Source organism: Neolamprologus brichardi, chromosome 3 (assembly GCF_056152115.1).
Source record: "Neolamprologus brichardi isolate AB-2024 chromosome 3, ASM5615211v1, whole genome shotgun sequence".
Classification (NCBI taxonomy): Eukaryota; Metazoa; Chordata; class Actinopteri; order Cichliformes; family Cichlidae; genus Neolamprologus; species Neolamprologus brichardi.
In genome coordinates, this window is record NC_142106.1 from 32,962,847 (window position 1) to 32,977,306 (window position 14,460).

General features: G+C 39.5%; 1 protein-coding gene across 1 annotated transcript; it reads right to left on the bottom strand.

Moving 5' to 3' along the window:
* Nucleotides 1-2,424: 2,424 nt before the first annotated feature.
* LOC148104252 (uncharacterized) lies at nt 2,425-7,499 on the bottom strand. Its single transcript, XM_087839322.1, has 5 exons — nt 7,258-7,499; nt 4,613-4,707; nt 4,330-4,430; nt 3,503-3,658; nt 2,425-3,404 (listed from the first exon to the last, which is right to left on the bottom strand). Exons 1-5 carry the CDS (start codon nt 7,401-7,403, stop codon nt 2,928-2,930), a joined length of 975 nt encoding a protein of 324 aa, XP_087695448.1. The 5' UTR covers nt 7,404-7,499; the 3' UTR covers nt 2,425-2,927.
* Nucleotides 7,500-14,460: the final 6,961 nt, after the last annotated feature.

A 14,460-nucleotide genomic window follows, 5' to 3' on the forward strand; every position in this document is an offset into this window, starting at 1 on the left:
TCATGAACAAGTCCTCGAGATACTTGAAGTCCTCCACTCGGGGCAGCAGCTCATCCCTGACCACATGTGCTGATGTGCACTCCACCCATTTCCAGCTGAGAACCATGGCCTCAGACTTGGAGGTGCTGATTCTCATCCCAGCTTCTTCCTACTCAGCTTCATTACCTGGAAAATGACTGAGCTATGAAAAAGCTTGTTTTGAAAATTCCTTCTCCAAAAGACGAAGCTGAAGCTTTTGTGGCCTTACAGTCCCTGATGTAAAGTGAAAATGTGTGAAAGGATCTGTAAAATATTGCTACTTCTTTAACTGGTTAAACTGTGTAATAGGTGCATCGCTCACAACACAGTAAAGCTGTTCATTACCTGCACAAAAAAAGAGGAAAAATTCATTTAGATGTTGCCCTGCAAACAACAACATGCTAAACTGTAGAAGTCAAACTTTTATTGCTTTCATAGTGAAACCACATCATCTTGGGACAAATTAAAATTTTCAGTTTTTCCCAGAATTATCCGCACTCTGTTCATTTGGATCCCACCTGTTATCCTTCTCAGGTTTGAGCAGTAAACAAAGAAACTGACCTCTGCACACACCAGGGAACGTCCCCAAGACTGTTTTATTTATTTTGTTTTTTTCACTTTCAGTTTCTCTCCAGCAGTTACAAGGAGTCATATGACAGCAGATCAGTCCATATGATATTACTTGATACAATCAGAATGTTATTGCTGCTAAGGCTACAGGTTTATTTATTTATGTGATGATTTATGGGTTTTTATCACTTTTTCTTTGGTAAACTTGCACCACACAGTCAACGTTGATCTGACCAGTGGCGCTGTGTTTCTACCATTATGACCTGGAGTTATTACTTTATTTGGAGAGTTTGGAGGATTATTGTGTTAATTTTGCCACTGCAGTGTTCTAAATGTGCGTCAAACTGGGTGTTGAAAATATTTAATATGAATGTTTGTACAACAGGACTTATGAATCCACTCCTAGCCTTCATTTGGCACAAAAAAAAAAAAGGAATGTAAAGAAGCAAAAAAACCAAACCAAACATTGTTCTGGTTACATACCAAACACTGACATGGACAGTTCTAGTTTCCAGTAGACATCTGAGACTAAAGGCCCAGGTGAGCAACCTGGTGATGGGGCAAAGAGGTAGACTTGTATTCAAGACCGCCTAAACCAAGACCAAGACAATACCAAGACCAGAGGGTATCGAGACCAAGTCAAGACCAAGACAAAGTTGAGACGAGACCAAGACCGAGACAAAAAAGTCTTTAAACTGCAGCCAGATGCTGCTTCGTTTACAGGTGTCAGGCATATTTATGTGTTTTTGCGATGCACTCCTCTTCACCGCTGTCTACTGTCTCACTCACTTACTGAGAGGACAGACGCACGCTCCACTTGACTGTCGCGTCTCTCACCCTCTATGTTTTTCACATAATTATATTATCCCATATCCTCGAATGTGGTTGGCCACAATATGGAGGGATTGGAGCATAGCTGAGCCACTGTGTGAGAGCTGAGCAGCAAAAAGAAATTAAGTGAGGAGCCGGCTCTCGCTCAATGGGAGTCAATTGTTCTGATTCACTACAAAGCACTCTTCTAAGCACGGCTCTTAGAGCTGATGCTTTTGCGCACGACACATTATCGAACGTTACGTTGTGTGTCGTGGATACTGTTGACCCTAAATCTCCCGACCACTAAGACAGAGACAGCGAGACCAAGACAAGACCAAGACCATGTAAAAGTGGTCTCAAGACCGGTCTTGGTCTTGAGACATCCAACTCTACAAAGAAGAACACCACCTACGTCAGGAAGAGGTCAAAGCAGGTGTGGCCAAGCAGGAAATGAGCAGAGCAGTGGGACTTTGGGAGCAAGGAGAACAGATGTTTTGGCTAACCTGGTAAACTTCAATCGTCTTGAGAAAGAGACACCTTTCTGCTCCTTTGCTCTGGAAGCTGCTCCTTTGAATATCACATATCATAACTTGGATTTGGGATAATAGAAGTTCTTCTACAAAATGTTTACTTCAGCGCAATCCATGTGAATAAGTTAACAATGCTTTTAAATAACTTAAACAGAGTAAAATACTGATCCTCTGGAATCACACTGAAACTATATAATTAATTAACTTTCAAACTGCTAAACTTTAATCAGATTAAGAGTTAAATATATTTATATTGTCTTTATCATTTTTTTGTACAAATGAAGAATAAAGAAAACTGATTTTCCTGCATTTCCCAACTCAGCAGAACAAAGTGATGAAGTGTTCTCCTACTGATACTGTATAAGCAACCTAACAATAATGACAATGTCTGCATTTTAACTCAGTTACTGTATTAATTTAACCGTTAAGTCAATATTTCATTTGGACCATTTTATATAATCTATAATGAAGGATCACATTTTACATGACAGTGTTCACTTGCAGGACCTAAGGAATAAATAAAAATCCACAGGATTTTATTGAAGTTGGTTTTGTTGGCTTTTCTTCCCAAGAGATACGTTTTTATTTACATTTACACATTGATACTGATTAAACATTACTAAATTTTACTAAAAGAAACATTTTCTCTAAGCAATTTATCAATGTGTAGCTAGGAATACAATCAAATGTGTGATTAAGAGACAACAACCTGTGTTACATATGTAACTAACCAGAGGACAAAATGTGCACACAGAATGTTTAATCTTACTCTAAGTTTATAAATGAACAACATTTTTCAGATTTATCTTTAGACTTCAGACACAACTGTAAAGATCACATCTGGTAGTAAATTTCTCAGTAATAAAACACAACGATTTTTATTTATTATGTGATGTTATTCAAAGCAGAGAATTTAAAATATGGCATAGTGAATTCATTTAGAAAAGGCACTCTCAAAAAAAGAAAGTAAAACTTATCAGCCTTGTTTCTTTCCCATTATTTCTTCTTCCACACAGGTATAGAGGTCTGTCTGGGGGCAGCAATGCAACTGGTCAAACATTCGCCAGAGTTTTTCAGACACACAAAACAAAATGTCACATTACATCGAGGGCAATCAACTGATGGGCAAGCCATCGTGCTGTGCTCCAACAGCAAACCACAGGTAGGACAGGCACGGACCGAGGGACAAACAAGGACTCCAGAATCAAACTCATCGTCATCCTCATACTCGGACTCAAACTCATCGTCATACCCATGGAATGTGATATCTGGGCATTTCTTTAGTGTTTCTAGTGATGGGTTGCAGCAGCCACGATTTCCACAGCGGTCTTTCCGAGGCCGTGCACCCTTCCACTCCCTCAAACACTGCCAGCAGAATTCAAACAGCCGTCCTTTTACTGCTGTGCATACTTTACAGAGGACATTCAAATCTGACCCATTCTCTCTCGTCACAGCGAATCCACATCCAGGACACTACATGGAGACAGAGGTGGGGCAACATTTTATAAATAGCAAAATGTCTATCAAGTCTAAATTCACAGCATATAATAACATGTTGATGAAACCCTTACCAACTTAGTAGTAAGTGTCTGCCTGGCAGCATTGAATTCCATGATTTTTTGAAAGTACTCCATTTCTTCAGGGGTCAGAAGAGCCATTTTACAAACCTCTGCAAAAGTCCACTCAGCACTACAACCAGACCCACCACACACAAACCTGCTTCTACCCTTTATTAAAATATGGAGAGGTGAGAGAATGATTAGACTCGCATGTCGGAAACAAAACAAGTTGATGAGTTTTTTCAAGAAGTTACATTATTAAGAAATATTTCATCATACATCAGAAGTGTCCTGCTATATGTACAAATATTTGATGAAACACAGAGTTTTGTTGCTATATGTTGTCTGAAAGTCATTTATGCTCTTTACATTAGAGAAACACTGAAATTATCACAGCTGTAACAGAACAGGTGGAATTCAAAGCTACACTGAAGCCTCACTGATGTATTACAGGTTTAGTGCAGAGGCAATTTAACTTAAATCATTTAAATGCTACAAGTTACAATAGAGAAGACGGAAGCTGAACATTTCTGACTGTTTTATTTATTTCCTTGAGAGCACAGCAGGTTTCTGCTGAGAGAAGTTCATGAATTTACAGCAGTTCAACGCTCTGTGTGTCGATCTCAGTCAGCGTAGCTTCTTTCTGTCTCCACTACATGGCAGTAAGCGTTACAGTCACACCAATAAAAAACAATGATGTACTGGCCACTGTTTTCATTATTCTTTATTTATTCACGTAGATGTAACATAGTCCTGTTAAGAATCAACGCAACCCTGCCGGATGCTGTTTTTATTTGTTTGCTTGTGTATTTTAACAAAGCCAACCTTTAGTGGCCTACCTGGTCCAACAACCTGCGACACCAGTTGGTGAGAGAGGTCGGGGTCACAGCGTGACCACAGGACATCTTAGCTCTGCGAGATTTGAAGCCTTCATACAAAACTGAGAACAATCACACAGAAGTAAAAAATCAATGTCACACACGAATAAATGCGCATGCATTCTTTTTTACTCTGGTTAGTGTGAAAACACGTAAAACTATTTTTTAAAATTCTTTTCATTATTTATATTTTAGATTTGAATTGGTTCGATGTCACTTTGAAAAGTGCCCACATGATACTTACAGTCCAAATCATCCTCTCCATCTACAAATGTAAGTGTGGGGTCGTGTGGGTTGTAACACTTCTCCTGTTTTGTTGGCACGCTTGAAGGCGTCACACTGAGAAACAAAAACAAACAGATCAGAATGAACACTTCCAGTTGGACTTCAAAGAAGAACACTTTTCCTAGAGGCAGATACTTCTTTTTAACATGATGTTTGTGATCAGCGGCTTTGTGTTTCCCAGTTGCCAGTCTTGGCAGCCGGGGATCACTCCGCTCCTGGCCGACGCCCGGCACACAATGTACGCCTATGGCGTCTCCTGCAGGTGTTGGGCCTGCGGGAGCATGGGCCCATGTCCCCTTTTCGGGCTGTGCCCGGCAAGGCCCCATGGACTAAGGCCCGGCCACCAAACACTCGCCCTCGGGCACCCTCCCCGGTTCCTGGCTCCAGGGCGGGGCCCCGGTATCCCGGGCAGGGTAAACTGTTCCCTTGATGTTTTGTTCATGAGGGTCTTCTAAATCGCTCTTTGTCTGGTCCCTCACCCAGGACCAATTTGCCATGGCAGACCCTACCAGGGGGCAAAAGCTACATGTGTTTTGTGGACTTGGAGAAGGCATTCGACCGTGTCCCTCGGGGCGTCCTGTGGGAGGTGTTGCAGGAGTATGGGGTGTCTGGCCCATTGCTACGGGCCATTCGATCCCTATACAACCGTTGCAAGAGCTTGGTTCGCATTGCCGGCAATAAGTCGGACTCGTTCCTGGTGGGTGATGGGCTCCACCAGGGCTGCCCTTTGTCACCGGTTCTGTTCATAATTTTTATGAACAGGATTTCTAGGCGCAGCCAAGTGGCAGAGGGCTTTCACTTCAGTGGCTGCAGAATCTCATCTCTGCTTTTCATGGATGATGTGGTTCTGTTGGCTTCATCAGGTGAAGGCCTCCAGCTTGCACTGGAATGGTTCGCAGCCGAGTGTGAAGCAGCGGGAATGAGGATCAGCACCTCCAAATCTGAGGCCATGGTTCTCAGCCGGAAAAGGATGGAGTGCCGACTCCGGGTAGGGGATGAGTTCCTGCCCCAGGTGGAGGAGTTCAAGTATCTCGGGGTCTTGTTCGCGAGTGATGGGAGAAGGGAGCCGGAGATCGACAGACGGATTTGTGCTGCAGCTGCAGTGATGCGGACGCTGCACCGGTCCGTCGTTGTGAAGAGGGAGCTGAGTGTAAAAGCAAAGCTCTCAATTTACCAGTCGATCTACATCCGGATACAAGCGGCAGAAATGCGCTTCCCCCGAAGGGTGGCTGTTCTCTCCCTTAGAGATAGGGTGAGAAGTTCAGCCATCCGGGAGGGGCTCAGAGTAGAGCCGCTGCTCCTCCACATTGAAAGGAGCCAGCTGAGGTGGTTCGGGCATCTGACAAGGATGCCTCCTGGACGCCTCCTGGGTGAGGTCTTCCGGGAGGAGGCCCCGGGGCAGCCTTACCTTACTCAGGTAATTGTTATTTTATATATTATGCTGTATGTTGTTCAATACATTTCTATGCAAAACAAGAGAAATTTCAATACACAGCAGTATATTCACAATTGAAACAAGATATTTACATACACTTTAGGGAAGTGTCTTTACTGTTAAACATCAATTTAGAGTAAACTTTTTTGTTTTAGATAAATAAATATTTAAATACCTTTAAATTAGTTAAATGTCAGAATAAAGAGAGACAGAGCTGTCTATTTTTGTATCACTGTCATCAAATTTAAGAGTACATATACACTAAGTTTATTTTTAATTAATAAGAAAACTGCAGACGATTCCATTCTGAGCTGAAGAAGCTTCTGATTTAGGAGTAAAGTCCATGTAAGTAAATTGGTGGCACACCTGTGGATGCATATAAGGCAAAACACAGAGCCCGTTTCTTTGACATGGGAAAATCAAGAGATAACAACCAAAACTGATTTGATTTTTTACAATTAAAAAACTGTTTGTGTTTTTATCTGGAGAGTATGTAAAAATCTGGTTTATGATAAGTTGATGATAAGCACAACAAGGCTAAATAGTTAAATAAACTTTTCTGAATCTAAATAGTGGACTTTGGTAGAATTAAAAAAATAACTGTAGTGCAGGTCTATAACTATTTTCAGTGCGACTATCATCTAGTTTTTATTCTAGTTCTTTCTTGGTTAAGTCCTAAGTAGACCTGATTTTGAACTGTTGTAGTCCTGTTTTAATTCCAGATCAGTTCTGGGTCTGGTTGAATTGGGGTTTAGTCCTCGTGCCTTGATATAGCCCTGATTTTGTTCTCCCTTGCTGCCTAATTAAAAAAGTAGATATATGGTGAAAAGGTAGAAAAAGTAGATATATAAGTACACATATGTCATGCATGTGTGATATTCTTTTTCTTATATGAAGTTATTCTATTTCGAACAAAACTCAAAACACAGCCTAATAAATCTTCAACTTCACAGCATGTTTTTCAGTCATTTCTACCGCCCCCCCCCCCCCCCCCCGCCCATCCCACATGCATACTACCCTTTAGGGCTAAGCCACGGGTGTATAAAGTGTCTGGCTCCGCCTCTGCTGTAACGCCAGACTGTGACACTGAACAATCACATCGCGCAGTTTACAACAATAACAAAAAAAAAAGCCCGTGGAATCAGAGCAACAGGTGCACGCAGTGTTACCTGTGCTGCGGAGCCGGGTATGGGGCCATCGTCGCTCTGTACGCGGGAATCTCTGGATACAGGCGATAGACATGTGGCACGCTGATGAACGGCGCAACACCTAAATCTGGGTAAGGTGAAGGCACACCTGTGGTCCGGTTGAACATCTGGCTTGGATTTTACTGTCACGGCGTTCTGTCTCTGGTCACGGAAGAATATCCTGCAATGGACTGAGAGTTGCTTTTGTCTGCGCTGAATGTAGGCAGCGATGCTCCTCCCTCTCTCGTGCGCGCCTATGTGTGTTTCAGGCTCGCACCTCTGAGAAGAGCGAAGAAAAAGTCCTTACCAAACTGGTAAATGCAAGGCAAAAAGTAAAAACAATTACCTGAAGTCTGGGATATAAAACTTTTTGAGACTTTCATTAAGATTATTAAATCCTCCAGCCAGCATTAAAAGGTGTGATGTGATAGAACCTTTGTGAACGATTATATGAAAGTGAATTTAAAGACAGTAAATAGATGACACACTTTATTTAACTCTTGAAAAATCAAGATGGTGAATTCCCAGTCCTTCCCTTTCCCCCTCCTTCCTCTGTTCTCTCAGTTTTCCTCGGAAAACTGATTTCCCATTCGTTTCATTTGGATTTCACCAGTTATCCTTTCAGCTGTTTGAAGAAACATTAAACACTAAACCTACCCTCTGCACACACCAGGGAATGCCCCTAAGATTTTTTGTTTTGATATTTTTTCCTTTCGATTTCAACCCAGCAGTTATGAGAAGTCATGTGACTACAGATCAGAATTCTTGATTATTTTATACACTTTTATTTCACATAATCCGTGTTAGTGCTACTGGGATTTGAGGTTTATTTATTCATTTTAGAAATAAATCTGTTTGGGTTTGATTGCACTACTTTTGTGACCTTGCATCATGTAGCCAAAGTTGAGGAAAGTACCCGATCTACAGATCAGAGACTCTGGGTTGGATTATCTGAGTTTGTGCATGGGCTTCATGTGTTGTTTTTCTCATTGTGGTGTTCTGAATATGCATCAAACTGGATGTTAAAATGTTTAAATTTTTCATATGGTTATACAAAATGACTAACATCAGATCAGATCAGATCAATACCATGTTTATATGTTTACAATGTTATTTCCCGGTTGAAACGAAACAACGAATGGACAACCCCGCCCCTCAGGCGAAGTTATAAAAATTGGTAACACACCTTGCACAACCTGTTGCCTTCAGACTGATAACCTGAAAGGATCGCAGCCTCACTTCCTAACAAAGTGATGTGTGCCGCCGCTGTATTGCCTGTGAGTCTGAGGAGGGGGGTGAAACGGCACATGAACCAGCTGCCAGACGTGACCGTGAGCGACCTCAAGAGGGTGCTGAAAATCTGCGCAAACGAAGGTAAAAATATAAATTAATTAATTAACTTAACAAATATGAAATTATCGGTACTCAGTGAGCTTACATTCAATGTTTTAATACATGTTTTGCATTTTTTCAGGTAAAAAAACATGTATAAAATGTAATGAAGCGCAAACATTTTTAAATATTTTTGTTTACGTTTTTCTCTATCGCATGAAATTTACACATACAGTTACTTGGACCTGTATAATAGCAATATAACTGCTAACTGCTGCCGGCCACCTTTACTTTCAACAATAACCTCTGCTAAGGTTCACTCTAAAGCGTGAAAGATAGTTTTTTATAATGTCATTGTAGCTATTTTTAGTCTAAAAGCTGCAAAGTAAAATCCGCTCTGACCCGTCTTATGTGTGTTTAGGATACACAAAGAATGATCAAGGAAAGTCACATGACCACGACTCTGCACCACTGTCCAAATGTGGAATCAAGCCCAGTTCAGCTGTGCAGACGGTGAGGAAGGTTCATGGCGGGTGAAGGAGTCTATCATTAATTTGAGCTTTCTTCACATTTCACGTCTCCTTTCACTCTCAACACTAATTTAATACTACGTGGAAAAATGATTAATTTTGTGTAAATTTTTATCTTACATTTTTATCGTAACTTTATATTTGGGTATAAAAACATGAACTGACTCTGAAGTTGCTCATTGCATTTCAAAAATTGTTGCACAAACCGGTGACATGTTTCTAAAAAAAATTGTGTTTTTGTTCTGTTGTTATGATATGTAATCTAAGAAATGTGTTAAGCGCTGTTTAACAAAGGTACTAGCTGTCACCTCTCATAACCTTAAGATGGAGAACCTGGAAGGATTAAGGCTTCGTCTCCTAGGAATGATTGAAATCATCATTATCTGTCCTGATGGTCAGAGGCATTCGATTTGGCTGCACAAGATACAGCTGGAAGCAATGATTGTGGGCTGTTTTAAAGGGGAAGTGCTGAAAAAGCTCTTCATCCTTGGTAGGTTACTTAAAAACTGAAAACAAATACATTAAAAAAATGTATTTATCACTACTAAGTGATTCTACATTCAAAAACTTTGTTTTGTATGTACCTTAGTTTTTGTTTTTTGTTTTTTTTTTTTTATGTTACACGTACGGTCACTTAGACTTGTATAATACTGATAAAATTGCTTAGCTGCTAACTGCTACCAGTCACCTTTATTTTCAATCAAACTCTAATACTGGGAAGATAATATGATTATTTATAACATTTGTGCAGTTATTTTTTGTCTAAAGCTGCAACTGCAAAGTAAAACCCTGCCTATCTGTCTTAAGTTTTTCTAGATTACACTTTGGAAAATATCAAATTGCACTTTAATGGCAAGCCACTGGATGACGACTCTGCATCACTGGCCGATTGTGGAATCAAAGCCGGCTCAGCTGTGCAGATGACGAGGAAAGTTGATGGAGGCTGAAGGAGTCAACAATAAATTCATCTGAATACATCAAAGTTACAGGAAACACTGAACTATAAATACACATAAGTAACAAAATGCATGATTCTCATTGGTGTGACATCTATGGTTTTCATTCTCCTTTGCACTTTCTTTACATTTTATGGTTCATGTCATATCCATGCTTGACACTAATTAAATATTAATTGGAATAAATAATGATGAATTATTGTGTACATTTTTTATTTAAATGTGTATTTTTTATAACAACAAGTTGGTGGACCTTCTGTGCTCACAGTCAGAGGTGTGTGTGTGTGTGTGTGTGTGTGTGTGTGTGTGTGTGTGTGTGTGTGTGTGTGTGTGTGTGTGTGTGTGTGTGTGTGTAGGTGTGTGTGTGTAACCTTAGATTATTACATTTTTTGAAAGAAATCAAAATAAATCTAATGGTACCTAGAACAACATCCACAAAGCAAATGCTGAAATAACAAGTGTATTTTCAGGTTCCCATTTTACACATTATCCTTTTCTAATGTAGATAAATAAAGCATATCAGCAAATGTTAAAAAATTAAATATAAAGGCTTCCAGTTTTCAACTTGAATTTTAAGAAAAATTTGTACTAGTTTTTCTCTTCCTGTAAATACTTCTAAATCAACATTGGCACATTTGGACCGCATTTTTTGATAAAGTATTATGAAGGATCACATTTTATATGATCATTTATCTATATGAGCTCTAATCAATAAGCAGGCAGGAAGAAAATAGGCCAAAGGTTTACATCAAATGAGGTGTTGCTAACTTGTTCACATGTATGCATCAAATTTGGCGATAAATGTTGTGTTTTATAATTACACACATACTAGTCTTTAATAGTCAGCAAAAGAAGATGCAACATTGGTTGCACATAGATAACTCGAATTGTAAGACATGCTGGGCATGTAATTTAGGTTTATATTGTTGGATTGTCATTTATGCTTAGAAACACATACTCATATATGCTTAGAGGTATACAATCAATTGTATGTTGATAGAAGGTCTGATCCTTCGTAGTCTGCAAGCACTGCATTCTGGAGTGGACACACATTCTTAGGTCATGAGAGAGGTCGTACCTTCTCTTTCTGATTTATACTATGGGAGGACACCTACTCTGTATCTGTTTAAGTATATGAGCCTTTTGTTTAGGTGGTCCGCTGAGTTCCTAGCACCGGAACCCTAGCTTTGGGGAGTCATTCGCAGGGTCATATTTTGACACATGCACACGCGTGCCTACACATACACAGAGACAGGTACTCTTTGTTCACATGTATGCTTGTGTAAGATGTCATATGTTAATGAACCTATGCATATTCATGTACCACAATAAAGAGCAGTGCACCGAGGGAGCTAAATGAGAGTGACTGGGGTTCAAGAGGCAGGAGCAGCGCTCGTCTCGCCCTCTCTCTCCTGCACGAGATCACACACAGAGCTCTGGTGCGTCTTGCTTTTGCCATTGTAGCAGAATTGTCTCTGATTGTTCCAGGGATGGTGTTGTGCCCTAGATGACCCTATCAGTAATGCTCCCTAGCTTTCGGACAATACCATGTAACAATAAGTCATTTTACTTGTTCTAAATGTCTGAAGAGAAAATGAGAAAATGATAGCAAAACTACTTAAAACTTCTGGCACTCTACAACCCCCTGCTATGCTTATATGATAGCCTTCATTCCAGGCCTACAAAATGGTTTCCTATGTTTATTATTGCAAAATAAATAAAGAAAACAGAAAAGCACGAAAGTGTCTGTCAATCTCTCGTTCCACTCCCCCATCATTAATGAACAAGTCCTTGAGATACTTGAAATCTTCCACTCGGGGCAGCAGCTCAATCCAGACCAGTGGTGCTGATGTGCACTCCACCCATTTCCAGCTGAGAACCGTGGTCTCACACTCGGAGGTGCTGATTCTCAGTCCAGCTTCTTCACGCTCAGCTCAAATACCTAAAAATAACTGAGATATGAAAAAGCTTGTTTTGAAAATTGAAGCTTTTGAGACCTCACAGTCCATGAAGTGAAGTGAAAATGAGTGGAAGGATCTTAAAAATATTGCAAATTCTTTAACTGATCAAACTGTGTAATCGGTTCATGACTCACATCGCAGTAAAGCCACGTGTTTGGCCGTTCATTACCTGCACAAACATTGAGAAAGAAAAAATGAATTTAGAAGATGTTGCCCTGCAATCAACAAACTGTAGAAATCAAACTTTTATTGATTTCAAAGTGAAACAACATCATCTTTAGACAAATTTAAAGGTTCAGTTTTCCCAGAATTATCCACACTCTGTTCATTTGTATCCCACCTGTTATCCTTCTCAGTTTTGAGCAGTAAACACAGACACTGACATCTGCACACACCAGGGAACGTCCCCAAGATTGTTTTGTTTATTTTGTTTTTGCTACTTTCAGTTTCTCTCCAGCAGTTACAAGAAGTCATACGACTGCAGATCAGCACTTATATGGTTTTACTTTATGTAATAAAAGTGTTAGTGCTGCTGAGAGTCCAGGTTTATTTATTTATGTAATGATTAATGGGATTTATCCATTTATCTTTTGTAAACTTGCATGGTGTAGTCAAAGTTGATCTGACCAGTGGTGCTGTGTTTTTACTGTTATGACCTGGATTTATTATTTTATTTGAAGAGTTTGGGGGATTATTGTGATATTGTGCCACTGCAACGTTCTGAATGTGCATCAAACTGGATCTTAAAATTATTTAATCTGAATCTTCATACAACAGGACTTTTGAATCCACTCACAGCAACCATTTGGCACAACAACCAGGATGTAAAGAAACAAATAAACCAAATGAAACATTGTTCTGGTTACATAACAAACACTGATGTGGGCAGTTTTTAGTTGTTGGGTGGTTTCCAGTGTTCATCTTAATGACGGTATTTGAAATTATGTTGTACAACAAGATTTACTTCTATACTCGGCTATGAGGCATTATGATGAGCATTGTTTACTTGTTTTACTTTTAGTTGAACTTTTTGGTTTACACATCATCTTGGGCTCCATGTTTAAAACTTAATGTGTATTTTCTATAACTTTTGTTCTGAAACCATAGCAATGCAGGCACCGTAAATAAATAGAAGTTCTTCTTTAAAATGTTTACCTCGGTGCAATTAATGCTGTGATTTACATGTGAAGAAGTTTACAATGTTTCAAAATAATTTAAACAGTAAAAAATACCCTTGAATCACACTGAAACTAGAAATTTAAGTGGCTATTTTCCAAAGATCAAGATTAGTAAAACCTGGTGCAAAGAGGAACACAACCGATTTTAGGGAGAGGTTGAAGCAGACATGGACAAACACTAAATGAGTAGAGCAGTGTGGCTGTGAAAGCATGGAGGATTGATGTTTTGCCTTGCCTGATAAAGCTTTATGTCTGGGAAAAGGGCAAGACACCTTTCTGTTCCTTTGCTCTGGATGCAGTTTGGAATATCACATATCAGAACTTGGATTTGAGGAAATAGAAGATCTTCTGTGAAATGTTTTTAAATAATTTCAATAGAGTAAAACATATACTGATCCCCTGGAATTACACTGAAACTAGACATTTAAGTTAACCTTCAAACAGCTAAACTTTACTCAGATTAAGAGTTAAAAATGTTTATGTTGTCTATTATCAGATTTTTGGGGTACAAATAAAAAACAGAATAAAAACAGGTTTTCCTCCATTCCCTACTCAAACAGCACAAAGCGATGACACCTTCTCCTGCTGACTCTGTACACAGCAAATTCAAAAGTGTTAAATGTATTGGTGTTAGTAGTCTTCTTGCAAAAGTAGAGTTAATTTTACTCTAAGTAGAGTCACATTCTTTTAATGTAACTCTGAGGTGTAAAATGATAGTAGTTAAAATCGAGCGTTAAAAATGAGTGTTTCTATTTCAAATCTGGAGGTGTTACAATGGAAACATTAACTCTTGACCTCTTAACTCTGAACTCCTACAGGAGCTATGACACCAATAGAGTAAATTCACAGACTCCGCCCCCAGCACCATAGGCTCCAATTGAAGCTGAAGTGAAGCCGTTTCAGAACATTTTGCTCTACATATTTGAGTTGTTTGCCATGCTTGGTAAGTCATTTTTTCAAAGATTGTTTCAATTATTATTATTAGCTTTTACTTCTGTAGCTCTTTGGAGTTGAGACAAAGCTGTGTGAAAGGCATTAGCCATGTTGCTCGCTGATAGCATAATATTCTGTTTTAGCTAGCTGAAAGGTATTGTTTCCGGGCAAATACCACAGCCTTGAAAAAAAGCTTGCATGTGAATTTTCAGTCAAACCTTTGGTCAAATACACCTAAAACATTGTCTAGAATGTGAATTGGTATAATGGTGGTACTTGAAGCCTGAAAATGATC